The sequence below is a fragment of the Lepidochelys olivacea genome, assembly GCF_965140295.1.
Source record: "Lepidochelys olivacea isolate rLepOli2 genome assembly, chromosome: 1".
NCBI lineage: Eukaryota > Metazoa > Chordata > Testudines > Cheloniidae > Lepidochelys > Lepidochelys olivacea.
In genome coordinates, this window is record NC_140411.1 from 261685015 (window position 1) to 261712847 (window position 27833).

At 46.4% G+C, this 27833-nt stretch overlaps 1 protein-coding gene across 2 annotated transcripts; it reads left to right on the forward strand.

Moving 5' to 3' along the window:
* Window positions 1-27631, forward strand: XPNPEP3 (X-prolyl aminopeptidase 3). 2 transcript variants are annotated; one of them, XM_084616157.1, is made up of 10 exons: window positions 1-437; window positions 3741-3857; window positions 7073-7480; window positions 10607-10809; window positions 11369-11431; window positions 14335-14448; window positions 18198-18283; window positions 19023-19206; window positions 24231-24351; window positions 25027-26396. In XM_084616157.1, exons 1-10 carry the CDS (start codon window positions 377-379, stop codon window positions 25191-25193), a joined length of 1524 nt encoding a protein of 507 aa, XP_084472283.1. In that variant the 5' UTR covers window positions 1-376; the 3' UTR covers window positions 25194-26396. The 2 variants fall into 2 exon arrangements, with proteins under 2 accessions (XP_084472283.1, XP_084472284.1); XM_084616158.1 differs by lacking the exons at window positions 24231-24351; window positions 25027-26396 and adding an exon at window positions 26406-27631.
* Window positions 27632-27833: the final 202 nt, after the last annotated feature.

The window sequence follows — 27833 nt, forward strand, 5'->3', positions numbered from 1 at the left end:
CCGTCCGACAACCCCCCCTTCCCCCTCTGTTACGTCATCAGCCGCCTCCTCGATTCACGCAAGACCCTGCTCGGTGTTGGCCGGGTAGCCGCTAGCAATCGCCTGAGGCACCTTCTTTATAGACCGGCGGCGGTTTGTGTGGCCACCTAAGGCTTGGAACACGCAGGGGAATGGGCGCTTGTAGATGATGTAATCATCCAGGGTCGTCGGCTCAGAAGGCCCCGCAATGTGTGAGCGGTCTATCCGAGGCGGCTGGGAGCGCTGCCACGTGTGGGGGTGGGGATGGCAGCCGCAGTAGCGCAGAAGATGTGGGGCGCTGGTTTCCGTACAGAACCAGGCATCCTGCAGTAGCGCGGTCCCGGCGCGGGGCGCAGTCATGCCGTGGCTCCCAGTTCAGAGGCTTATCCCGGCCGTGAGGGGCTTGTGCAGCTTATCAGGTCAGAGATTTTAATTCCTCCTAATGGCGAATCTCTCCCCCCTCCTGGGGGCCTGGCACTCACTGCTGCGAGGTGCCCGCCTCGTCGCTCGATAGCCCGTGTCTGTCTTCCCACTGCCGCCACCTTTTTTCCTCCATGCATTTAAGGACCCAGAGACTATTTGGCCTTTCCACTGTATCTTTAATAACCCAGTTCAACTAATTTGATTGTCATGGTAAAGTGTAAAATAGACCGCGGGGGGGGGGAATTAGAAATAATAATCACCAGATGCATTTACCAGATGTTCAAGATGTCATTAACGCACATGTTAATTCCCTTTTTGTGACTAATAATGTGAGTCAAATATTTGTTTTCTTTTTATTGGTAAAATTGATGTTAAGGAAAATACAGGTACCTCACTTCTGCTTTCAAAGTTGAAAATTTCAAGGTTTGTAAAGGTAGGATATCCACTGCAATACAAAACAAAGTGTGGCTGAAAGCTGTTTAAAAATGTATTTTACTTCCCATTTTAGAAGACGGTTAAAACCAAGTATCAGTTTTTGGCATACTCCTGCAGTTGCACATAGCTCCTTGAAGGATCCAGGCCTTACTTATACAGCACACGCATAAAAGGGTCAAAGCACTTTACAAGCACTAACAGGTTGCTGGCAGACCAAGAATCATATTTTTGAAAAATGTATAGATAAGGAAATGATAAATGTATAGATAAGGAAAGAATCTTAAATTAGTAAAACTGAAAGATTTTAAAAGTCAAATTTTTGTGTCCCCCCTTTATACTTTATATTTATGTACATATAGGTCCAGATCCTCAAAGGTACTTAGAGGCCTAACTCCCATTGAAACCTTTGAGGATCTGGGCCTTTGTTCTTAGCTTGGAGAATGAAGAAAGACTAGTTAGCTTTGCTTCCTGATACTCCCACTTGCACCATGAAGCAGTATTTAGTTTCCAAAGACTGGAGGAATAAGTCCAATCGAAAAAACAAAAGCTTTTCTTCCGGGGCGCAGCACAGTGTCAGAACAGGTAGGGACTAGCCTGCCTTAGTCAGGCAGCACCGCTGACGGGACTCTTAATGGCCCAGTCACCGGTACTGACCAGAGCCACCGCAACCCAGCGCCTTATATTCCGCGACTCAGTACTGCTCTAGGGGGCTATTCCAGCATAGCTATGTTGACGTAGAATCTGTAGTGTAGATATAGACCACATCTATACTGTGGGGTGTATAGTGGCGTAGCTACAATAGCATAACCCTATGGTGTAGACACAGCCTACAGTGAGGGAAGGTGTTAATTCACTGCTGTAGGAAACACATGTCCTCCCCCCTCCCCCGCCCCGCAAGCAGTAGTAGCTAGGTTGATGGAAGCATTCTTCTGTTGACTTAGCTGCATCTACATGAGGGATTCGGTCAGCATAGCTATGGTGCTTGGTCTGGATTTTTCAGACCCTTGAGCGCCGTAGTTTTGTGAACCTAAATTTTAAGTGTAGACCAGGCCATAACCAGGATTCTTTATACTACCCTAGCAGTATAAAAGGACCTTATAATGGGCACTGCATGAGGGCATGTCTACACTAGAAACTTACATCCACCTATGTTAAATCAACTTACAACCACAAGTCATTACTGCAGTGGTTCATGTCCACACTACCTTCCTTCTCTCAGTAGTGTGCATCCCCACCAGAAGTACTTCCCTGACTTAAGAGGGGTAGTGTGGGGGGCTGAGAGCCTGGGCTCTCAGCTCCTCAGGCAGCTCCCTGCTAGGAGCCTCCCCGCCCCAGCTCTCAGCTCCTGCTCACCCTGGGCCCTCAGCTCCCTGCTGCCAGGATTCTGGCTGCTCCTGGCTGGGAGCTCTGCACCTGGAGTCCAGGTGGCTCCCAGGCTCTCTACAGGGAGCCACTGGGCGGGCCATCAGAAGCAGGGTGGATGCAATCTGGCAGTGAGTGGGGAGACTGGGCGGCAACTGGCCTCTAGCTGGAGCTCCCACATACCCCATGGTGACAGCCCAGCTTTCTTGTCAATTTCACTGTTCCATGGAGTGGTAAAATTGACAATAATGACAGCTAACAGTCGATATAAGTAACCTGCAGTGTCTGTGTAGACACTAACTAAGCCCTACGTCTCTTGTGGAGGTGGAGTTATGATGTCTGTGTAGTAGGGCACTTGTGTCAGCAGGAGCAAGGGTGTAGTGTAGACACTGACATAATTAGGTCGACGTAAAATGCCTTGCTTCGACTCTGTGGTGTAGCTCAAGCCTGAGTGATGTAAAGGAGAATTAAGGTCAGAGGGTCTAGTTGCTGGGTGCAGGAGGTGGCTGTGACTGGGGAACTCAATTATTTAGTTAAGTCCCAACTAGCATTTGGCAGTCCTGTAGCCAGGCACCACAGCAGTTATCCAGTAGTGAAGGACTGTGATACAGACTTGCTAAAATAATAATTAAAAATCCAAATCTAGAAAGTTGTTTTGAGGATAAATAGATAAGGGATATTCAGTGATATTAAAATTATCATGTTCTTGTTTCTCTCTTCCTATGCAGTTCCCCAACCTCTCTACACACTGCTAGTTCTTATTGTAATTGTCTGGGCTCTTGGGATTGGGATAGGCTATGGAGACTTTCACTTCTGAATGACTAGTTCCAATTCAGTTTAGGATGATAGTAAATAACTTAGTTAAGTACTAAGAGGAGACTCTGAGGCAGCCTCCATATGAATACGTCTATCACAACAAATGTCACAATGACACTCGCTGCCCTTTCGTTGGCAGTCTTCGTACAAAGATTGATTGCAAAGGCCATAAAAACTAACTACCCTTTTCCCCCATAAGGTGGGCCTTTGAGTACGTGATCAAAGTATATTGGGAGGATGGTGGGGGTGGGGGAGGTTGGTTGACCGTGTTGGCGCTAGTGCAATCTTTTTTTGTGGGTAAATTAAACATTTCATTTTCCCTACATGGCATTGTACACAGATAGAGGAGATTAATCACACACAAACCAGCACAACTCTCCTCTTTCAAGCATGCAGTCACTGGTTTGTCAATGCCAATGTACCTTAACTTTATGTAATTTATTCATCTTAGTCCATGGTTATAACTGCTATATTTATTTCATCTGCAAATCATTATTTGAGTTTGTATTTTAATAGTTTTATAGTCAACTATGCAAGCAACAAGTTGAAAAGTTAAGGAGAGTTATCATTGCAAGAAAAGTGGGATGAACGGTGCTAAGAGTCAGATCTTTAGAGGGTATGTAAATTTGCTGTATGATACTTGGAAAGGTCTTTCATCTTCAAACTGTGCAATTCTTTTGCTTTAGGATGCAAGTCCTGTTTCTTTCGGAGATTATCCATCCAGCCTGCCCAGCAGAGGAAGATTCCAAACAGGTACCTGGGACAGCCCAGCTCCTTCACACATCCACACCTTCTCAAACCAGGTAAGGGCTCCTGAGCCGTTGGTAGTTAACCAGTGGCACCCCTCGTATGTTTCTCTGAGAAAGTACCTTAGTTGCCCACATCATATAAAAGGGTCTGTAGCTTGGCACTATCATTTATATTTACTTTATTCCAGTAATTTTATTCCTTGTGGAATTCTCTGTTCTGAGACAGCATCTGATTCCAGAGAGAGGCTATACCCTAATCACTAGATTCACAAATTCCAGATTTATTTTCCTTCCTGATGCAATCTTCCTCTTGCCACAGACAAAGTACTATAGACCATTTCTGTCAGTGGCACTTCCTTAGCTGGCTACCCTGCCAATATAATCTAATTCATTTTTAGAGTCCTTTGCACACTCTGTATCACAAAAATGTTTCATAGACAATACTCTGTGAATCAGAGAGAAAAAGAAGGTTTTAAGAAGTGAGATTTAAAGAGGGGATATGTCTCAGTAGAAGGGGTTGGGAAGCAGAATTCCAGATTAAACAGAGCAGCACACATTTAAAGAGCACTTCCCTCCTCTTCCCTCAATTATGGAGGGGTGTGTAGAAGGAAGAAAGGAAGACACCGGCATAGGTGACTCTAAAATTAGAGAGGTACAGTAGGGAACAGGAGAGCAGATTAAGTTAGTGCACCATTGTGAGATCAGAAAGGTGGGCTGGAAATCAGTGAAAGTGAGTAAGTCAAAGAAGTAAGGCATTAAGCAGATTTATAAGAGTAAAAATATATTTTTAATTTATTACATACAGTCTAGAAAAGAGATTATGAATAAAGCTAAGAATTCTGTTATTGGTTAACAGTTCCACATAATCAAGGCTGGTATTGGGGAAAAATAAATTTATCGAATAGTTAAGAATTCATAAAACTTATTAAAACAGCTAGGATTGTAAATGGGTATTGATTTATTTAAAATAATAAATGAAAATTTGCAGTCATTCTGAAAGCCTAAAAATGAATAGTTAAGGCTAAAAGAGTTTACAAACTCCGTTGGCACAGCCATAATGCTAGTGGAACTCCCAAATTACACCAGCCACTACAAACAACTTTTAAATGTCACCAGACCTGCAGTGACATATATGAAGCCCACTGGAATGAGATGGAGCATTCAGAATTTCAAAATTCCATAGTGGATAACTCCAGAATTCAGTATCTGACCATAAAAGAAATAGATTTGTGCCCTTTGCCTCTTCTAGGGCTATAGAATAAAACTAATATGAAGTTTCTTAGACCAAACAGGTTTTAAGATATGTTTTTATTTTTTTTTAAAGTTAGAATTTAATGAAAGTGAAACACTAATTTTTCAAAGTCCCTTTCCTCAGAAAAATAAGTTCCCCCAAATTCTTAGAAACCACAAATACAAATTTTTTTTAGAAAGCCGTTGTTGAAGGAGGCTGAGGAGTGAGCTTATACCTCAAAATGAGTTGCAGTTTTAATCATTGAGTCATTATAATATAGATCAGTATAGTATAGCAAATAGGAAAAGAATTATAAAAATAGACATTAGAATATGAAAAATATATATATCTCAAAATAGGAAGGACATTAACCAAAATACCCTTTAAGACCTGAATAATTTTAGTTTAAATCAGGGGCGGGTAAACTTTTTGGCCTGAGGGCCACATCGGGTTTCCAAAATTGTATGGAGGGCCAGTTAAGAGAGGCTATGTCTCCCCAACAGCTAGGCATGGCCCGGCCCCCAGCTCCTATCTGACCCCCCCCACTTCTCGCCCCCTGCTGGCTCCCCAGGGACTCCTGCCCTATCCACCCCCCTGCTCCCTGTCCCCTGACCACCTCCGGACCCCCCCACCCCTGACTGCCCCCTGCCACCCAATCCAACCCCCCCCCCGACTGCTCCCCTGGGACCCCTGCCTTATCCAACTCCCCTGTTCCCCGCCTTCTGACTGCCCCGACTGCTATCCACACCCCTGCCCCCTGATTACCCCCTCCACCCACCTCCAACTTCTCTGTTCTCTATCCATCCCTCCCTGCCCCCTTACCGCGCTGCCTGGAGTATCGGTAGCTGGCAGCGCTATGGCTGCACCACCCAGAGCACCGGGTCAGGCCATGGCTCTGCAACTGTGCTGCCCGGCTGCCCAGAGCATTGCGTCGGCAACGAGCTGAGGCTGCGGGGGAGGGGGAACAGCAGGGGAGGGGCCTGGGGTGAGCCTACCAGGCCAGGAGCTCAGGGGCTGGGCAGGAGAGTCCCGTGGGCTAGATGTGGCCTGCAGGCTGTAGTTTGCCCACCTTTGGTTTAAATCATAGTTAAACTAGTCTCCAGTATTTTTAAAATACTTAGGCTGTTCTTGTGTCCTCCCTCTGGTTTCAGTGACAATCTCTTGTTCTCTGTACTTCTTATTCTTTGCTAGTGAAGGTTGGTAAAATGTGAGGTCCCGAGAGCGAATTTGTATCCTTGGTATCATTGGAAGTGTAGCTCCTTTTTCATGTTCAAAAGATCCCACCTTATTAATCATTGGGAGAAATTAGGTCTTTTATGGAGGAGTTTTCTTTGCTCAATCAAATAGTCTGACATCATCCTGGAAGGCTTGGCTTGTTTCTAAATTGAGCCCCTTGATTGGTTAAATATTCAAGGACAATCTCTCAGTCTCTGATCTCATGTGGTACCTGTAAAACTGACTTTGCCTTTTACACTTTAGAATTAATTCATATATGACTTGACATGGCACCAGAATGTCTGTCCAAATACAACCTTATCTGCTGAAATTAACACTAGACTTAGCACCACAGTCTTCTGTTCAATGTCCAGATGCCATAAAAGCTGATGGTTTCCAGCAGAGTTAAAGTTTAGTTTGCTTTGCCACCACTTTTCCCCCTCCCCCGCCCAGTAGTTGTTGTCTGGCTTTAGTTTGCTCCCAGAATGCTTTGGGTTTTTGTCTAAGGCTGCTTGATCAAAATCTTTGCCCAGAAGTTTAAAGCAGAAAAGTTAATTGGTTTAAAAAAGAGTCTTTTTCCCTGCACAGTGTAGGAACAGAGTGAACCAAGGATGTGGATATCCGAGGTCAAAGAGGCAGGATGGAGAGCAGAGGAAAGTGGATTCTGAGCTCTGAAAGATCAGGGGAGTGGGAGAGCCGTGGAATGGGGGGATATGAGGTTAGCGAGCTAGCATGGAGTTTTAAGGAGAGCCCTGAGTAGGATGGGGAGAAAGTGATTATGAGATGAGAATGTTACTTCATCCATTTTGTTTTTCATTCATAGGGGAGGTAACACCGGGATTGTCACAGGTGGAATATGCTCTACGCCGACACAAGCTGATGACTTTGATCAAGAAAGAGGCGCAAGAGTGGGGTGGGGTGGACCACACAGTGATTCTGCTATCCAACCCCACCTACTACATGAGCAACGACATCCCATACACCTTCCACCAGGACACCAACTTCCTGTACCTGTGTGGGTTCCAGGAACCTGACAGCATCCTGGTGCTGCAGAGTTTGCCTGGCAAGACACTGCCATCCCACAAGGCCATGCTCTTTGTACCACGGCGAGATCCAAGCCGAGAGCTGTGGGATGGGCCACGGTCAGGCACAGATGGGGCAGTAGCTTTGACAGGAGTGGATGAAGCTTACCCCATAGAGGAGATTAGACACCTTGTAACCAAACTGAAAGGTAATGGAAACGAGATGAGATGGAACCCAGGTTAAAGGGACTGGATGACCCAAGATTGGGAAGCGTTCTCTGTCACTGGTTCCAACCAGACCCTGTATTGGGAGGCACATAACACTGGGAATGGAAAGAGATTTTTCACATCTAAGCTATGGATTGTAATCTGTCCCCAGTTTGGTCGTGATAGAAAAAAACCTGTCTGTGGCTCTTTAATGGCTTGTGGATTAGAGGTCTGTATCCAGATACTACTGAATTGATATCACTGAACACACAAGTGGTACTAATTGGTCCTTTGTTGTCAGTGTCAAGAGAAATTAAGTATTCATTGGGCCACAGAGACTGACCTTCCTCCTCTCCCCTAAATGTGGCCCTTCCATGTTACCGGGGCAGTACAGTACCACAGATATTGCCTGTGGGAAGCTTGCGCTGCTGCTGCCCATACTGTATTGATCTTTTACTAGAGGACTCCAATGTCTAATGGCTCTCAGCCCAGCATCTTCACCTGCATTAAATTCACTTTAAAAACCATATGTGGTGATACACAAACCCATCTTCACAATTCTTCATTTCTTGGATTGTGTGGTATATTTGCTGCGTTATACCAGATTCTGTTACACAGTGAAGCTTATAAAAAAGATCACTCTTGTTAGACAACCTCCTGTCTTAACCTCCCCAAAATGTGCCCAAATATATTAAGTACTTTTGCTCCACCTTTGTTAGAGCATCTGTTTTCAACTGGGATTCTGCGGTCCCCTGGCAGACTGTGAGCCCTTTCAGGGGGACCACAGGGCCCCATGGCTGAAACCCAGTGCCCCCGATCCCCGCCTCTCTCCCGCCCGGGGCCTGAAGCCAGGAATGGTGGGGCTGAAGCTGGGAGTCCCACCCCGGGGCTGAAGCCCCAAGCTCCCCCTCCCCACCCCAGCTGAAGTTGGGAGCAGTGGGGCTGAAGCCCTGTGTCCATGAGAAGAGTTGGGACAGCACAAGGTTGTTGCCCTCTCAAACTGCAATGCCTTACCCAGAGTGGGGCAGTCCTGGGGGCAGCTCCCCCCCACACACTTCCTCTACCCCAGCCCTCCTCAGGCCCTGCCCTCTGACCAGGTAGTAGGCAGGAAGCCAGAGCCAGGCAGTGTGGGACAGCTGCGTCTGTGACTGGTGATGGTATGGAATGGTCAGCTGTGGCATTTCCCCATCTGCTGCTGGTTCCTGGGGTTGCAGCTTCTCCTCAGCTCCCAGCCCCCTTTGACTGCTCATGCAGCTGGTAAGAGCCGCCCAACTAGCCTCTGCCTGCACCCTGAGCTACCCCCTGCCTGCACACAGTCCCTAGCTACTCCTCTCCCTGCAACCTGAGCTACCCCCTGCCCGCACACAGCCCCTGGCTGCCCCTGCCTGGACTCTGAGCTGCCCCCTGCCTGCAAATAGACACTAGCTACCACCTGCCTGAACCCTGAGTGGTTTTCAAACTTTGAACTGAGTTCCCCATTTGAGTTATATTTTTTTGGTTGCATCCCCTCTACGTCCGAGACAGGTGGGTGGCCTGGTGAGGTGAGTCAGGGAGTGGAGGTGGCACTTTCTCCCTGAACCCTGCTATGCGGAGATGGCCCAAGCCCCACCGGCTCTTGCCCCTTGAAGTCAAATTATGTCTACACCCAAGGGTCCTACCCCTTGCCTGGAGCCCCAAATCCTCCCTGGTGGGCCCTGGAGTTTTTATAGCATGTTGAGGGGGGCCGCAGAGATGACTATCTCTGTTAAGCAAATGGTTTTTGTTAGTGTCTTCTGGGGTCTCTACAGAAATGTTCTGATGAAGGTAAGGGGTGTTCCACCCCATCTTAACCTCTCCTCTTTTTTTTTCTCTGTATATAACATGTTTAAAAAAACCTGAAAAAAACAAGAGAAGAAAAATGGAACCCAGGAGGCAGACTAGTTGTCCATCTGGTCCATTGACAGTGGCCAATACCAGATGCTGCAAAGGGAGGTGCAATATGCCCGATAGTGGATTATCATAGAATAAACTGCACAGAGGGAAAATTTGTTGTAGGCCTCCCTTGTGCCCCAAAGCACAAGAGTTTATCTCTCTTGTATTTTTTTTATCCTGTCTAGTGTAACTGGATGGTTTCATTATCCATAATTGCTAGCTCTATTAAGGATGAACTTTTAAAAACTATTTATTATTCTACATTATTAACAGAAAACATACTTTAAAGTGACAAGTACTTTTTTGGAATTAATCATAGAATATCATAGAATATCAGGGTTGGAAGGGACCTCAGGAGGTCATCTAGTCCAACCCCCTGCTCAAAGCAGGACCAATCCCCAATTTTTGCCACAGATCCCTAAGTGGCCCCCTCAAGGATTGAACTCACAACCCTGGATTTAGCAGGCCAAAGGGGGTTGCTGAATTGTTGGACATGCAGAGATGAAAATGTGAGGTCCGGACTTCTCACTGTCATTTAAAAAAATCCCATTTCAAGAATGGAGTGCTGCTGATCCCAATATTCTAGGCAGATTTCAATGTGGATAATTACATTCTTCCTGAAGAACTTCACTTCAGCTGAAGGCCAGAGACAGGGCATTTCCAAACAATCCACCCCAAAACATAATTGCTATTGACCCCTGCCCCAGGTGGTCATGAACAAGAGGTGGTTTTGTCTTATGGGTTCTTTGGGATCAAACAGGGCATCTAAGCTCAGGAATCTAAATTCTCATTATGCAATCTTGCAAGGTTATGTTTTTGTCATGAAACATTTTCCCCCACTTTACTTTATCCGACTAGTGCAGCTTTCGCTCTGAAGAGGAAATGTATGTGGGGAAAATAACAAATATTTATAGAAATGGATATTTACTTACTGAGTATTCTTTTAATTTCATAAACTATTATTAAATTTACAAAAACCAGATAGACTTGTTTACTTGCATATTACTAACCTGCTAAGATATAAGGAGATCATTAATATCATGTTACACTGAGGTCACATGTCAGGTATGAGGCCATATTACAAATCTAGGGGAAATTACCTTTCAGATGACATGTCACATCTTCAACTTTTTCTAGTCTAGGCGGAGTTCACTCATACAGTGATCACAAAACATCTTTAATCTTAGTCTGTGTCTGTTTTGTTTTGTGTGTCTCAGGTGAATCGAACATGGTTTGGTATGATTCTGCAAAGCCAGTGCACACACAGCTCCACTCTGACTACCTGCAGCCTCTGGCCGAGATCAAAGCTGGGAGCAAAAACCGCATCCGATCTATTCATCATCTAGTGCAACAACTCCGGCTGATCAAATCCCTTGCAGAGATCGAGAGGATGAAAGTTGCCGGAAGGGTGACATCAGAGGTATGGGATGTGAACCCATCAAGGAAACAAAGGCAGTCATTTCTTGAGTGTGGGGTAGCATGGACTGGTACACTCATATAAAAGGAAACTGGGTCGAATTCAGCTAGGCTGGAGTGGTAACTTTAGTCTTGCCTGATCTCCCTTCATGGAGGCACAATTTCTTGACCTCTCTCAGTTAACCATACTCTACTTCCCTCCCCCATATCACAAAGAGTATGAGGCCTGCTGCTTGAACTGCTAGAGTGCTCAACCTTGACATAATTTCAGTCAAGACAACCAAGGAGTTGTTACATATCTGATGTCCTTTTAAAAAAAAAAAAAAGGATTTTTTTTGTGCTCCCGCCCTCTCCCCTGCTTCCTCATGCCATTCTTTCCCCTTCTTTTGCTACTTTTCTCTGGTTCTTGTATTACAGACCAGGGTGAGAAAGAGGGATGGTGCAGTTTCCTTCACATCCTTCACAACCTTGAATATTTTTGTCAAGGAAAGTGAAGTCAAAGGAGACTCTTCCCTCAGCTTCAAATCCCATGCTAATGAAAGGTCTATATTGTTGTTTGACAGGCTTTTATAGAGACAATGTTTGCCAGCAAATCCCCAGTGGATGAAGCATTTCTGTACGCTAAGGTCAGTATCTTGTTGGACTGTGGATGGTTCTGCGGAGGTAGAGAGGGCTGTGTATTGTTTATTTCTCCAGGAAGAGTAAAAGGATCTGAGAGCTGCCTATGGCTGATAAGGGTACAGAGCTGTGAGTGGAACCCAAGCCCCTTCTCACCCAACTTTTCTGGTTCCTTTGACATGCCTAAGACCTTCCCCAACAGCTGCAGCTCTGTCAAGCCTACACTTTTGAATTATGGCAGCAGAACATTTTGAAGTGTAGCATGGGCCATCAGCAGGCTTTCAACCCAGGACCTTTGATACTAAAAGCTGGATTTTTTTTACCCATTGAGCTAAAGGAGTAACTCCCTAAGCTGATAGCTGTAGTAAACTCTTAACCTCTTATGTGGACTAACCACTAGACAGCGACTGACACTGCCAGTGTGGGTTACACATCTGTCTCAGAAGGCTCTCTGTGTCAGTGTCTTTGCTTCAGAAGAGCAAGATGAATGGGGCTGCAGCTTCTGGAAAGCTTACTGCAAATCTAAAGGGTGCTTTAAAAAAAATACTTTTGTAAGGAAGCGCCGCACATTCTATAAACTGGATCATGCATTTTTCAGAACCTCTCATACGTTTCATAAAAATTGTCGTTGAAGCTACAGCAGCCTATCCCATTCCTTTAAAAGTGTAATAAGTATCGTAGCAGAGCAGAGAATATTCCTGGGTGTGACTTTCCCACCTGGGGGGTTGGGGTGAGATGCTAGTCAGTGTGGTAGTGAGGGAAGCAGCAATAAGGGGAGAAAAGGACAAAAAGATGCAATGAATAAAGAAATAGAAACAAATAAAGGAGACAGAAAAGACAGAGAGAAAGAGAGAAGAAAATAAAAAAGAAACAAAACAAAATAAAAAATGGGGGCTGAATCCAGAGCCTGTGGTGTGTGCTGTAGAGAAGAGAACTCACGGTACAGGTGGGTATAGGTGAATTGGGAGTGTGCATGACAAGGAGAATGTCCTAATACACTTCATCTAAGTAATGTGCGACTGGAGGAAAGTCAGCATAAGTGGAAAATTGTTGGGGTGATGAATAAGGAATTCTGGGATTGTGTCTGAGGCTTTAGTGAAGATCCACAGGCTCTTCCATTCTCTCTTTCTTGTGCAAGGTATGAAAAGCAAGTGATAGATCACAGCCATCTGACTTTTGTCAATTATGTGGAACTACTAATGGGGTTAGTATAGTATAGTACAGAGACGAGGCATTAGTGTTCTTTGAAGTATTGTTAACTATTAATGTCAGATGTAGTCTGCATCCTAATAATTGTAATATAGGGTGTCACTAAGGGGGAAAGGTCAGAGAAGAGCCAGAAATGTGTGGGAGAAGGAGGGAGAGAGCAGTGAGTTTTCCAGTGAGGAATAAGGCTTTCCCATTTAGGATTTCATTGCTCTCCACACTGATGTACTTCCTATTGTTGTTTTGGCTAAGAACTAAATTTCTATGCCTGTACAGCTCTCTTTGCGTGTCTGGAGAGATTAATATTGGATGTATACTACCCAGCAGTGCCAAGATCCAACCTCCACAAACTTCTGCTTTTACTCTAGATTCAGTCCTGGGGGATTCTGAATATTTACCTTCCCCCTACCCATTGCAAGATGTAGTGAATATCCAGTTTGTCCACTGGTCATGCCTTTTCTCTAGCATTTGAACCCAGAATATACCCAAATAACAAGTGATGTGATCTTAAATCTTTTTACAGTTTAGTTTATTAGCCCTCCCACATATGTACAAAATTCATCCCAAAATAATTACAATTACAAACTGCCTGCCACAGTTCTATGCAGAATTACAGTATCTTCTCTGAAATAACCCTCTAACATACATACAAAAAAATTAGACCTTTCCATGAAACAAATGCTTCCCAGAAGCATTTTCAGAAATACCTATAAAATACAAATTGAGGACTGAATCCTGCTTACTTTTCTCATCCAAATAGTTTTAGGGATTTTAGCAGGATTGCCTCTTTCAGCAAGACAAGCAGGATGTGGCCTTTGATGTCTGAGTTGAGTGGGGTCTGTCTGTCTGCTGATCAGTAGTGCAGACTTCTAGAGAAGCTGATTTAATTTAAGATGCAATTTAAAAAAACACCCTCCACCCAGAACTGTACTATACAATTCACTACCCAAAGCATTTAGATTGTGGGTACTGTGGGGCATTTTGTCCCACACAACTTGGCAAATTTTAAAAGATGTTTGGTAATGGTACTTTGTACTTGTTTAGCTCTTATGTCTGAGGACATTAACTAAATTCATCCTCACTCTATTATCTACTTCAGCATTGGAGGAAAGTGAGGAGTTGGGATTTCTTTCATGACTGTGGCACAAATAGTTGGGCATAACCTGTCTGAATCTGCTGATGTCTTCTGCTCTGACGTAAGATAGGGCACTCTTTTAATCAGGCAGTGAGACAGGGTCACAAAAATAGATATTGATCATAAAAGTTAGCAAAATCTAAAAATTTTGGTATTTCGGAATTAAAACACTCCTAAAGCTTGATAAAGAAGAACTTCAAAAATTTGCTAAGTTGTATGGGAAGTGAGAACAATGCTTTAAAAATGCACAAATCCCCACAAAAATGTATTAAAACATCATTAGTGTAGCATTTAGGAACTCGGACAGAGATAGATCTTCTATGAGACCAAACACTGGGTTCCAGACACTTCTGTGAAAAGTGATCATTCTGCGTCATCTTCTGCTGTTCTGTAGAACTCTTGGGCTGTTTTCATTCAGGAAATGCTGTTTTCGGTTTCATTTTCTTCTGGGTTACTGCCTTCTGCACAGACAGAGAGAATGGCAGTAGGGGCAGGAGCTATGGTTGCCCAGCACAGTTGCTTACTGTTCCAGAACTAATGGGCTTCTTCTCTCTGAATTGATTGTTCCAGTTTGAATTTGAATGCCGGGCACGAGGGGCTGACATCTTGGCTTACCCACCTGTGGTTGCTGGTGGCAACAGGTCGAACACCTTGCACTATATAAAAAACAACCAGCTTATCAAGGTAAATCAAATGTCTTCCATGTGTTTAAACTCCAGTGTACTGATACTGTGTCCATTTACCAGCCCCTGACCCCTGGTTACACCAGGCCTACCTGTACCCTCGTTGTCTCTGTAGTGGCAAGAAGTGCTGAAACGAATGGGGTGGAATGATTATTTACACAGCAATGGGAGATGGGAACATAATATAGTTGTTGGCAGTAAGGCCAACTTCAAATCCATCCTTACCTTTTCACTGTCTGTCTTTTAATGCACCCATTTCCATATTTTCTAAAGGATGCTGAGCTAATTTGTTAGTCTCTAAGGTGCCACAAGGACTCCTCGTTGTTTCTGCTGATACAGACTAACATGGCTACCACTCTGAAACCTCTCATCGGATTGCAAATCTGCTCCTGTATCATGCATTTCTGTAGTGCTTGTGCAGGAGTCTAGAATGCTGGGTGGGTTTCTGACATTGTAAAAGTGAGAGAATAGCACCAGTCACACTGAAGACAAAGTTGTGGTAACAGGGATGCTAGGGCCCCTCCTCTCTCACCTGAATTCTTCAGCCTTGCTTTACTTTGGTGCACAGTAAGCTGCAGCAGCAAATTTATGCTCTTTTTATGACAGAAAAGTCCAATTAAATCCATTTAGCGTGGTTGAGAAGGGAGGGCAAAATTATTTGGGGTCTCTTTGACTTGCTGTTGGTGAATCTGTCTGCCTTGTTTTCTGGACTTCGAACCATTGAGTCCTTCTCCAGCAATTCTGACAAAACAATCTTAGCTTCGTGCAAGTCTCTGGAGGAGGTTACTACGTTACTATACTATATCTAGGACTCACATTTCAGTAGAACCTATTATCTTGCCTCCTCATTTATGTAGGAGTGAGCTTCCTTCCTGGCTTAATCTTTTGTTGAAGAGAGAGTGCTAGTTGGGTCCTTGAAATATTCTTCTCATACGCATGCATCCATGATAAGACCAGTCACTGTGTTTAAAAAAGGCTGCCATTGTTACACTGCTGGTCAAGGTCAGGCTTGCGAGCATAACTCAGATGGTTTCTGATAAAGCCAGTTCAAAGCATTTTTATTAGTTTTATGAGGAACTGATTATCATGAGGATACAATCATTAGCAAAACATTTGTCCTGCTTTTCCTCTGAGATGTACCTTTTTGCCAGCTGACATGATATTGTGTCTAGCTTGGAAGACATCCCCCAGGAAAATCCTAACTCGTCGTGACACTTCCTTCTAGAGGACTTTCCTTTCCTGTGCGGAAATGTGATTGAGTCACTCTAGAATTAAATCCCACATTTCACCTAAATTTTTGGAGAAGGGTCCCCCTTACAATGGAGGAAGAAGGAGGTGGCAGTGTCAGGTAGCACGGTTAACACCTTGGCAACCACCCGTACAAAGCATGCCATTCCCACCAATTCAGATTAACTCAAAAATTGCCACTGATAATGTTAAAGTGTGGGTGGCTGCTCCCAAGTTAGACTCCACAATGACCTCTTGTTCCAGAGAAACTTCCCTTCCCATAGAATGAAAATTGTGTCCATTAAAAGATCCTATCATCTCAGACTGTTAGGTTCTCTTCATAGTGTCTTGGTGTTACTTCACAGAATAATTAAGTAGTGTCGTCACTGTCTCAGTCTGTAGAATACAAAGACAGGATGTTGACATAGTGAGACTGTCAGACAGTGGCCCTGCCTGGAGCATCCTCCAGCAGCCAAACAGGTGCATCTGCCTCAGTTTCCCCTCCTTCAGAATCCCCAATAACTCTGCCATGAATCTCTCACCCCATACTCCTCCTCCTTGGGGCTGGCTTGTTACAAAAACAGTGCAAATAGTCCAAAACAAAAGTCCCAAGACATCCCTTTCTCACAGTATATCATCCTTCAAATCCCAAGCTCTTTAATCCTCCCCTGTCCTTTTGCCAGGACAGTCACCCACTCTTTCCAGCGGGAATCCTCACACCCTCTCTGCTAGGAGTTCATCCTCACCAGGGGAACATCCCTGACTCCCCCTAGTTCCAGCTGTTCACTGTGGAGACATCTGTTGGTGAGCACACCAGTGCTCCCAGCCTTCAGTTGTCTCTGGCCCTCTCCTTCTCTCCAGGTTAGAAGTCATCAGACAACTCCCTCCGCTGCTTTCCAGCCTTCAGCCCTGTGACCCTGAATCTCTAGCTTGCGGAGGTCAGCCAGCAAACCCTTCTTGCTGCTCCCCTGCCTCCAGTCTTCCCCCAGGAGCCTCCTGCAGTTTCCTCCAGGGACCTCTTGATCTCTGGCTGTTCTCACCTATCAAGCTCTCACTCCCAGGCAGCTCTTGCCTGCCTTTTTTCTTGACTGACTCTTCCACCCTCTCAGTTTCTCCCTACTGATATGGCCAAGGTGCCTTCTCTTAATCCCCACTGGGAAGCAGCAGATGAGTCACTGGTGCACTGGCCTCTTCCTTCTTAAAGGGCCAGTGTCACCCTTTGATAGTGACATTTATAAGATAGTCAAACCCTGATCTTGAGTGTCTTCAGCAAAAAATTCTCCAGCATTTACTCAGTTTATTTTATTATTCCCAAGAAAACAAGCAGGGGATCATCCCACATTGAACTGAAATAATTAAGCCAGTTTCTTACAAGAGGTTTAAAATGGAGTCCAAATGGAAAGTCAGACTAGCAGTGAATCCAAACTACTTATGTAAATGTTCATAATATTTGTCAACCTATACTGATAGATGTTCCTGGTGTTTAGCTGCTAAGATTCTGCTTCATGGATTTCCCCCTAGTGCACAGAGAACTACACCCTCCCATTGACTCTGAGATCAATGGTCAGGAGGCCAAGTTCTGTGCTGGCTGCCATGCCAATGCCCATGCCATGCCAATGGGATGACACTTAGTGTAAGTCAATACAGAATTTGGCCCAAAGGTTTTACAGAACTGTTTGCTCGGTTGGCAGCCTGTTTAAGGAAGTAGCGCATGGCAGTTTCTCCATGCTTGTACCCTGGGCTTGCACATGGTTGCTTTCTGTGGGAGACACAGAGCTATTTGATGGGCACTGGAACCATACGGCTGAATTGGACTAAAGTGAATAGAAGGTAAAGTGGATGTGAATGTGTCCTAAAGTCTCGGCTTCCCATGACCTGATGCATCTCAGAATCTATCTCTGCACTGCTGTGGGCAGTCCCAGTCCCAGGAGAGAGCAGTGAAGATAACAGAAATTGTTTTAAAGTTTCAGTCCCACAATGCTGCTCTGTCCGAGGGGGAGTATGCTTGTTCAGTCTCCTGATATCTTGTAACAAGGATGGTTCCCTGGGCTAGAACTCGTCAACTGTCCCTTTTCGTCTCTGGAGCCCATGCACAAGAGGCACTGGACTTTCTCATCTCCTTCTCTGTAAAACCCTTTCAATCCTGATTATTATCACAGAATTCCTGTTAAAAGAGATCTCTCTATTGGAGACTGACTGGTATAAAGTGATGATCACAGACGCCAGCCCGTTTGAATAAAGATGGCTCCTTCGGGTGCAGAATAGTTCAGGGGAATAGAGCTCAGGCTTTCTAAGTATTGGCACCATTCAAGACTACCTAGCAGGGTAACTGAACAATTCAGCCATAGTTGCTTTTCTGAACATGTGGAACTGGAATGCTATTCTGTGAGAGGAGTCCAGTCTCCACTCCATCTTTGCAGAAAAGAATCCCCTTGTCCCAGGGGTCAGCCTCTCAGAGGAAGCCCCTTTCACAGAGGAAGATTAGCAGCTGCCCTGAGCCATGGTATATTTCTTCTTCTCCAGGATGGAGAAATGGTCTTACTGGATGGTGGGTGTGAGTCTTCCTGCTACGTAAGTGACATCACTCGTACCTGGCCCATCAATGGCAGGTAAGATGCCCACATATGGAAATGTGCTATGCGTTACCTCTGAGAGAGTGTGAGGATTATGGTTGAGTGTGGGCATAGATGCATTAATCTGTGATTAGCCATAAGCGTGTGTGTGTGTGCGCGTGATGTCTGTCTATGTAAGTATTTCAGTGCATGCATCACTAGAGTATCTCAGAGTAACCAAAATTACATAAAACAAACATTCAGGGTGAGGACCTGTATGCCTCAGCCTTTCCTTATCAGTCACTGTAAGAATGTACATGGTTAGTACTATTTTTTGATTTCCCCCCTCTTAGTGTATCTACCAAGACAAATCTAAGATTACAGAGATGGGTCTTGCCTTTCCTTGTGCAGGGGCTGACTCTGGGCCTGTGAGTGAGATGTAAGGGAACTGGTGTTTAGTCCATGTGTGAGTGGCTGCCTGTCTCAGGTCAGGAAGGTTCCGTTAAGTGTGCCTGTGATGGTTGGGTTGGTTCCAGTGTCTCTTTGCTCGCATACTTCCCTTCAAACTGCAGCTTTGCCTTGCTTGGCTTCAGGCCAAGGATTCCAACCAGGGGTCCACTCTCCACAGCAGGGAAGGAGGTGACCTCATTAGTACCTTGTGTGTCCTTTCATATTGACAGCCACTATGTTCTCTTCTCAGTGCTTCAGCACTGAGCTGTGCCTGACTCAGAACTGCGCCTGACCTGGGAACTTCCCATTTGAGATGTGACCACCTTCACTTTCCCCTGGCTTTCAGGTTCACTGATCCCCAAGCAGAGCTGTACCAGGCTGTCCTGGAGATCCAGAAGTCCTGCCTGAGCCTCTGCTCTCCTGGTGTGAGCCTGGAGAATATCTACAGCCTCATGCTGAGCCTTATGGGACAGAAGCTGAAAGAGCTGGGGATCCTAAAGAAAAGCACCACTGAGAACCACCTCTTCAAGGTACTTTAATTCTCTTCACCCTGGCATAGAATCATAGAATATCAGGGTTGGAAGGAACCCCAGAAGGTCATCTAGTCCAACCCCCTGCTCGAAGCAGGACCAATTCCCAGTTAAATCATCCCAGCCAGGGCTTTGTCAAGCCTGACCTTAAAAACCTCTAAGGAAGGAGATTCTACCACCTCCCTAGGTAACGCATTCCAGTGTTTCACCACCCTCTTAGTGAAAAAGTTTTTCCTAATATCCAATCTAAACCTCCCCCACTGCAACTTGAGACCATTACTCCTCGTTCTGTCATCTGCTACCACTGAGAACAGTCTAGAGCCATCCTCTTTGGAACCCCCTTTCAGGTAGTTGAAAGCAGCTATCAAATCCCCCCTCATTCTTCTCTTCTTCAGGCTAAACAATCCCAGCTCCCTCAGCCTCTCCTCATAACTCATGTGTTCCAGACCCCTAATCATTTTTGTTGCCCTTCGCTGGACTCTCTCCAATTTATCCACATCCTTCTTGTAGTGTGGGGCCCAAAACTGGACACAGTACTCCAGATGAGGCCTCACCAATGTCGAATAGAGGGGAACGATCACATCCCTCTATCTGCTCGCTATGCCCCTACTTATACATCCCAAAATGCCATTGGCCTTCTTGGCAACAAGGGCACACTGCTGACTCATATCCAGCTTCTCGTCCACTGTCACCCCTAGGTTCTTTTCCGCAGAACTGCTGCCTAGCCATTCGGTCCCTAGTCTGAAGCTGTGCATTGGGTTCTTCCGTCCTAAGTGCAGGACCCTGCACTTGTCCTTATTGAACCTCATCAGATTTCTTTTGGCCCAATCCTCCAATTTGTCTAGGTCCTTCTGTATCCTATCCCTCCCCTCCAGCGTATCTACCACTCCTCCCAAACCATCCCCAAACCAGATCTGGTCCTTATCTCCTTGCAGGAAAGACAATCTGTATGGCAATCCATGCACAAGCCCTGGCGACCTGGGTTCAGGGCTCACTTCAGTATATGACTATCTCATGTTGCTACAGCCCTGACAGGAACATGTCCAATAAAAATGTGAAGCAAGGGGAGGCAATGCCTGTTTCTCTCAGCAGGTGGCAGCACAGCCAGATCAGATTGCATCAGCAGTTCTCAAGAAATGTAAAGGGGATGGGGTGGGGAACAGGAGGTGGGATTAGATGTTTTCCTTCCTTCTTACAATGAGATCCTTAGGTGGGGGAGGAGATTAGGGTGGTGCAGTGGAAGGGTGACCAGATGTCCTGTTTTTGAAGGGACAGTCCCGTATTTAAGTCTTCCTGCAGGTGTCCTGATTTTCCTTAAAGATGGGCAAATGGTCCCGTATATTCTGTCTTTCTTCCCCCTACCCCCCAGAGTACTGGTGGGTCCTGCTGCTGGCCAGATCTCTGCCCACCCATCAGCGGTGAGTGTGGGGTGATCTAGTGGCTGTTGATGGGGGTGGGTGTGCAAAGCTGGTGGCAAGGTGAAGATGCAGCATGTGGGGCAGGCCACTCCCCCTGTTGGTCCATCAGCGCAACCACCGCTGCATGCCAGCTCTCAGCCAGCAGGGCCGTGGCCCGTTTCCAGCCAACACTGGCTGCGCACTGCGACGACTGGTTTGTGCGGGCAGGTGCCAGGCGGCGGCCGGTTACATGTCACCTCTTCTGATCACCCATCAGCCCTTTAAGTGCTCCCCCTCTTGCTGTTCTCTCCCTGCTTTGCCCCTCTGCCCAACCCCCCCATGACCTGCTGCTCCTCCATATCCCCACTGGTGGGACGCATCCTGCTGCTCCCAATGCTGTGCAGACAACCAGCCCCTGGTCAGAGTACTCAGCTCACCAACACCAGGCTTCTTCTCCTCAGCCCGGGGTGCTGGGCAGGAGGAGCTGAGCCCTGCATGTGCCAAAGCCCTGCACAGTGTTGGCATGGGAAGCGCCTCTGCCCCTCAGCTAAGCTCTGGAATGGGGGGGCGGGGGAGAAATGATTGCCAGCCTGTTCATGCCCTGAACCTGCAGGCTCCGCAGCAGCCCCTTGGGCAGGGGCATAGCACCCTCTGCACTCACCTCCTCCCACACCACCCTGGCTCCTGACCCCAGGGAGCATGGGGCTGCTCCGTCCCCATGGCACCCTCCTCTGCTGAGCCACCTCTCTGGCCAGGTTTGCTGAACCCCCTGCAGTCAAGTTCCCAGGGTCCTGGTGCACAAGGCATGCTTAGGGCTCAACCACTTCCTGCCTGCGCCATAGCCGGGGTTGGGAGGACAGGAGGCAGCTGGGTCATGTCGGTGCTGGTGGCCAGCAGCAGCCTGGAGGTGTTAACTGCCTTTCTGCACTGTGTGGGCAGGAAGGAACAAGCTGCTTCCAGACACAGACAGGTTGGGGGAAGAGTTGAGCTCTGCAAAGGCACAGACCGGATCATCCTCTGCGGCTGGGAGCAGCTCCTGTCCCTTCCCTTCCGCAGAGTGCCGAAAGGCTGCTGCTGGCCATGTTCTGCTGTGAGCCTTGGCAGAAATCTAGGGAAGGCAGTGTATGTGACCCTGCGTGCCCCCTCACTTGTTGCCTCGGGAAGATGTGGTGCCGGGTACCGGGAGAGGCAGGTCAGTCCCAGGGGCCCAGCCAGACATGGAGGGTGGGGTTGGTCGGTCACCCCCCACATGAGGAAGTTATGTGGGAGTGGGGGGTGGGTGGGGGAAGAGTGTCACCCCTCCCTGTGTGAACCCTAAAACCTTAAAGATAAGAAGGTAAATAAAAAGAATCCAATTACGCAGAATTTTTTTTAACGGGGGCTCAGTCAGCTTGATGTTAATTTGAACATTTGTACTGCATAGTTCTGAATGATAGCCATTGAACTTGCTTGAATATGAGTAATTTTACCAGGTGTCCGGTATTCAGCATAGGTAAATATGGTCACCCAATGCAGTGGGGTTAAGCATTGTAGGGAGGGATGAAGTGAAACCTGTACAGCATTCTAAGCCTAGTCCTTCGAGAACATTTTATCCACATCACAAAATCACTGCACGGTTTGCTGCAAATTGCTGGCCCTGTTGATGAGTGGTCCAGGCCTGGAGTATTCAAGGGATGCAGGTCAGAGCGGAACTATATTGGCAGAGCTGTTTGAGGGGGCCTAAGACTGAAGTATGTGGTGTGTGCAGGCCAGGAGTGAAGAGATTTGGCTACTCTATTGAATCCAGCTGGGAAGCTGTCTGCTCTAGGCTTGGCTCAAGCCAGCGATCATCATTTGTTCCCATGAGCACCCAGTTCCCCCGCAGGCTAACATGAAATGGAGGAAAGCCCCCAGTGATCCTTTGGGGATGAGACTGATGAGCACAGTCCTTATGACAAGCACAAATCATCCTGTTCCTATACATCCCACCCTTCCTCTCTTTTCTTCGTAATAAGTCTTCAAGTATGTAAAAGGTTGTTATAAAGAGGAGGGTGATAAATTCTTCTTTAACCACTGAGGAGAGGACAGGACAGAAAGACCTTAAATTGAAGCAGGGGAGATTCAGGTTAGACATAAAAAAACCTTTCTATCTGTAAGGATATATAAGCACTGGAACAAATTACGAAGGGAAGTTGTGAAATCTCTGTCACTGGAGATTTTTAAGAACAGGTTAGACCAGGGGTCAGCAACCTATGGCATGCATGCCAATTTTTAATGGCACGCTGCTGTCTGCCGGACCCCAGCAGACAGCAGCGTGCCATTAAAAGCCCGGCCCGGGCCGCTCTTCTCCGCCCCCACCCCCATGCACCACTCTCTCCTTGCAGGGCAGGCAAGCTTCCCCCTCCCCCTGCCTCTTCCCCCAGCATGCTGGGTTCCTGCCCCTCCTCCTCTCCCTCCCTGCGGCGGCCCTTGCTACAGAGGGGGAGAGGGAAAAGCGGAGTCCAGGGAACTTGCGGAAGGGGGTGGAATTGGCATATCTCCTCCAGCCCCCTGTCGTGAGCCGCTCAGGGTGGGGGGCTGGGAGTACCCCAGCCCACACCCCCTGCCCTGAACCCTCCTCACACACCGCAGCCCCCTGCCCTGACTCCTGCACCCCACACATATACCCAGCCCCCCCACACGCCATGCCCTGACTCTTGCACCCCCCACATCCCCACCCGCACCCTGAGCACCAAATGGGAGCTCCTGCACACCTCCCCACACACACACACACTTTTCCACCTGCACCCCTCGCACCAAATGGGAGCTGCCCAGGTAAGCACTCCACATCCAAACCTCCTGCCCCAACCCTGAGCCCCCTCCCTCATTCTAGCTCCTGGCCAGACCCTACACCCCTACCACCAGCCTGATCCTTCACCTCCAGCCCTGTTCTCAGCACACTCCCACCCTCAGCTCAGTGCAGAGAGAGGAAGAGAACGGCTAGAACCAGGGAGAAGGTAGGTACCCACTCCATGTGGACAGGGCCGGGACCCCAGACTGGCAGCGGGCTGAGCGGGGCTGGCAGGCGGGACCCTGGCCAGCAGGAGCCAGCAGATGGAACCCCAGACCGACTGTGGGCTGAGTGGCAGCAGGCTGAGCCGCTCAGCCCACTGCCGGTCTGGGGTTCTGGCTGCCGGCCCCGCTCAGCCCACTGCCGGCCTAGATGAATGGAACCCCAGGCCGGCAGCGGGCTGAGTGGGCCGGCGGTGTAAGATCAGCATTTTAATTTAATTTTAAATGAAGCTTCTTAAACGTTTTGAAAACCTTGTTTACATACGACAATAGCTTAGTTATATAATATATAGACTTAGAGAGAGAGACCTTCTAAAAACGTTAAAATGTATTTTTGGCATGCAAAACCTTAAATTAAAGTGAATAAATGAAGACTCGGCACACCACTTCTGAAAGGTTGCCAACCCCTGGGTTAGACAAACACCTGTCAGGGATGGCCTATAATAGAAAATACTTAGTCCTGCTTCAGTGCAGGGGACTGGACTAGATGACCTATTGAGGTCCCTTCCAGTCCTACATTTCTATGATTCTGTGTTGGGATGGAGGATCAGGGGCCAGGTTCAGTGGCTGTAGTAACAGTGTTTTCCTTGTTGCTAGGTTGTTCGGAAGTACTGCCCACATCATGTGGGCCATTACCTGGGTATGGATGTTCATGACACACCAGACATGTCCCGATCACTCCCACTCCAGCCAGGCATGGTGATAACCATTGAGCCAGGTAAAAGGACACACTTTCAACCCTGATTCACTCTGATGATGATATGATATAATTTGACATAGCTCCCTGGACATTCAAACCAAAATGCTTGAGGTGCTTTACAATGGAGTTAAAAACACATACTGTACTAGGAAAGCACAGTGAATTATTACCCTCCCAGCATATAACGAGAACTAGTTAGTTGCAAGGGTGAGCTCTTAAAGCGTATTCCTTAATCTTTACAAAGTAAGCATTCTGCTGTGACGCTTTCCTTCAGATCGTTACAGTCGGGCTTAAAGCCCTCAGATAAAAACTGGGCTCTGACGCGGACTTTCTTTTCTCTGCCTTCTCCCCCATTGCCCAGAGCACTGTCAATGTCCTTTTTCATATAGGCAGCACTGACATCAAGAAATGCAGAAAGGCTGAATGGAAGCATGAGGGTTTATATTCACATACAGGGGGTCTGTACGTAGCAGGGAAGTGCTGTCTTCTCTCCCCATCCTCTAGAAGCTGCCCCAAACAGTGGGGAATGAGAGAAACTTTCCTTGACAAAGCTCTTCCGGTTTGACCCCCTCCAGTATCGCTCAGTGCACAGTCCTGCCCTCATCACCATGTGAGCCAGTGAAGGAGGGGAGCATTCTGTAGTGTCTTCTCATCCTGCTCTTCTGAGGGGTTTTATTCCCTCCTTTCCCTCAGGCATCTACATCCCCCAGGATGACATGGCCGCCCCAGAGAGGTTACGTGGCCTCGGTGTGCGCATTGAGGATGACGTTGTGGTAACGGAGGACGCGCCCCTGATCCTGTCTGCAGACTGCCCCAAGGAGATCTATCATGTCGAGCAGATCTGTGGCCGCAGCCTGTGATCGCTCTCCTCTGCCTTATACACCCTCCGTGGGTTCCTCAGGAAATGTGCTCCCTCATAGGCATGCAGTGATATATATTTCTGTGAATGGACCTGGTTGTAGGGCAGTGAGGGTGGGAGGTTGGGATGGAAGTTGTTGCTGTGTGGACTCTGTAGTTAGGACAGGGAATTGGATTGTTAATGGCTCAGGTAACATGACTGTTAGAAAGCGAAGAAACCATTTATTTACGTAGTTAACATCTGTTCTAGTTAGTGCTGATTTAAAGATCTAGAATGCAGGAGGCGGATCTCTCCACTCCTGTTCTCGTGCACATGATCTGTTTCAGTTCTGTCAGCAGGACAGTAGCGCGCCTTTCCCCCTCTGCGCCACCCCCCCCCTTTCTTCCTTGCGGGTCCTTGAACCGGATGCAGTGGCTGAGGGCCAGGTGCCACACGTTGCTCTTTGTTGGCCGTTTCACACCAGCCCAGTCAGACACCGATGGAAGTGAAAACGTTAAAAAGTTTGTCTGGGAGAGGGGGCAAGTGGGTTGTTTTGGGCTTCTGTGGAGCAATGATAAGAGGAGTTTTGGGAGACAGAAAGATGGGGTCGGGTTGTGGGTAGTTTGTATTGATGCAGAAGGATTTTAGCATCTAGGGAAGAGAATACGTTAGGCTCTCTTTCTAGGAGGTTTGAGAAAGATTGGCAATAGGAAGGAGGGGTCATCTGAAGGCATACAGCAGTATGGGTTCGGAGTTGGGAGAGGGGACTGACTGGGTTCAGTGCACTTGGTGCATGTTTGGATTGCCCATTCATCCAGCCTTCTGGTCTCTTCTTCCCCCCCCACCCTCCCCAGATTCTCAGCTCCAGACTTCCACTCTACCTCCCCCACACCCTACCCCTAGTTCTTCTACCTGAGATCAACTTGATTGCACTGGTTCTCACTGATGAGCTGCTGTCTCTCTAGTTCAAATGTGTACATTAGTGTACAGCTGTGTCTGGGACAGTCCAAATCCCATCCAGTGCTTGAATGGCAGGTGCAGGCAACCACACCAATGCCCCTCAAGCAGCCCAGAATGTATTTTGTAACTTGTTAAGAGAGAAGAATAACCTCGAGTAGGGGGTTCCAGTAGTCTCCCCTTTGAAAGTTTTTTTGAACATATAGGTCACCTGCCTTTTGGTGATTTCCAAGTTTTGGTTTTTAAAAAATATTTTATTATTATTTTTTTTTAAAAGGTCTTTGACGTTATCTATGAGCCAGGTATAAATGTGACCCCTTGCCTTCAAGGGTAGATGAATGAATTTTCAGGCTCTAGAGAAGAGGATGAATCTTAATTCTCCATTCCCTTCCAACATTCAATCCATTTCAAACAATGGTAAATGTATCTATAATACATATATACTGTGTTTGGTTATTTATTGGTCATATTTTGGCAATTAGCTTTCTATTTAATACATTGTGAAAAATATCACTTACTACAATGTATATCCCTTGTTTTATTTACACATTATTTTGCTTCACTCCATTTTTTTTCCCCTCTTCTAAGGTAGTTCTCCCTGTATTTTCTCCTCTGTTGTTTCCAGTGTAGTTTTTTTTTATTTAGTTCTCTCCTTTCCCTGTGCTTGCTTTCTATCTTTCTTTCTTCCAAAATTTAACTTCCTAATCCCTGTGCTTCTCTTTTCTAATCGATCCCTCAATCTCTCCACCAACTCAGCCGCATGACTCTAGCAATTAACATATAGGACTGGGAGTCAGGACATCTGAATTCTCTTCCTAGCTCTCTGCTGATTTTGTGTGACTTTTGGCAAAACCTTCTGTACCCCTCTGTGCTTCGTTTTCCTCTTCTGCAAAACCTACCTACTTTCAGGTGGGTGTTGCAAGACTTGCTTAATTAGGGCCAAATTGTGAACCCTAGTGGATGTGTGCATCTCCCATTGCCTTCAAGGGGAGATAGGTACATGCATCCAAGGGATTAATTTGACCCTTTAAAGGCTTCTAACTTACCTGACCTGTTTTTTTTTTTGTTTGTTTGGTTTTTTTTTAAATAAGCAAGGGGAAAAAAGTGACGCTTTTAGTGAGTTTTACAGATCAATCTATACCTATTTAAAAGAATCTACTATATTTTGATTGTAATAATTTTGTTAAATCACAGATACTACAGTGACAAGTACAATATAAATTGTTAGAAAAAAGGCTCACTAAAGATATATGGAGATGCTTTGTATTGCTGCTAATGTGCTAACTGATAATCATTTAGCCTGTACTCTAAATCTGTTACACATAACGTTATTCCAGACATGCCTTTAGTGCTGTGCCAACCAATAGCTACAGGTAGTAACTTTGGACTTCGAATTTACATGACTAGCTGTGAATAACATTCACCTGTAAAGTTTTATATTTTCCCATGTACCTGTAACTGCAGAGTTGATGATTGTGTATCTATTTGTAAATAAAACTTTGAAATACAAAGTTATTTTTGAAAAAAGGATAATTTGTATTAAGTCATTTCTCTGACCATAAAGTTACATAAGAGCTAAGAACTTCCAATAAGAACTTTCTTTTTCAGGGAGATATAAGCCACCTGTAAATTAACTCCGAATGAATTAACATGTTGTTGTTTTTTTCTTGGACCAGGACCCCATTGTGCTACTAGCTATACAAAC

Coding starts and splice junctions, on each gene's coding strand:
- XPNPEP3 (XM_084616157.1), top strand. CDS start 377: ATGCCGTGGCTCCCAGTTCAGAGGCTTATCCCGGCCGTGAGGGGCTTG. Junction 438..3,740: donor GGGCTTGTGCAGCTTATCAG/GTCAGAGATTTT, acceptor CTTTTGCTTTAG/GATGCAAGTCCTGTTTCTTT. Junction 19,207..24,230: donor CTGAGAACCACCTCTTCAAG/GTACTTTAATTC, acceptor CCTTGTTGCTAG/GTTGTTCGGAAGTACTGCCC.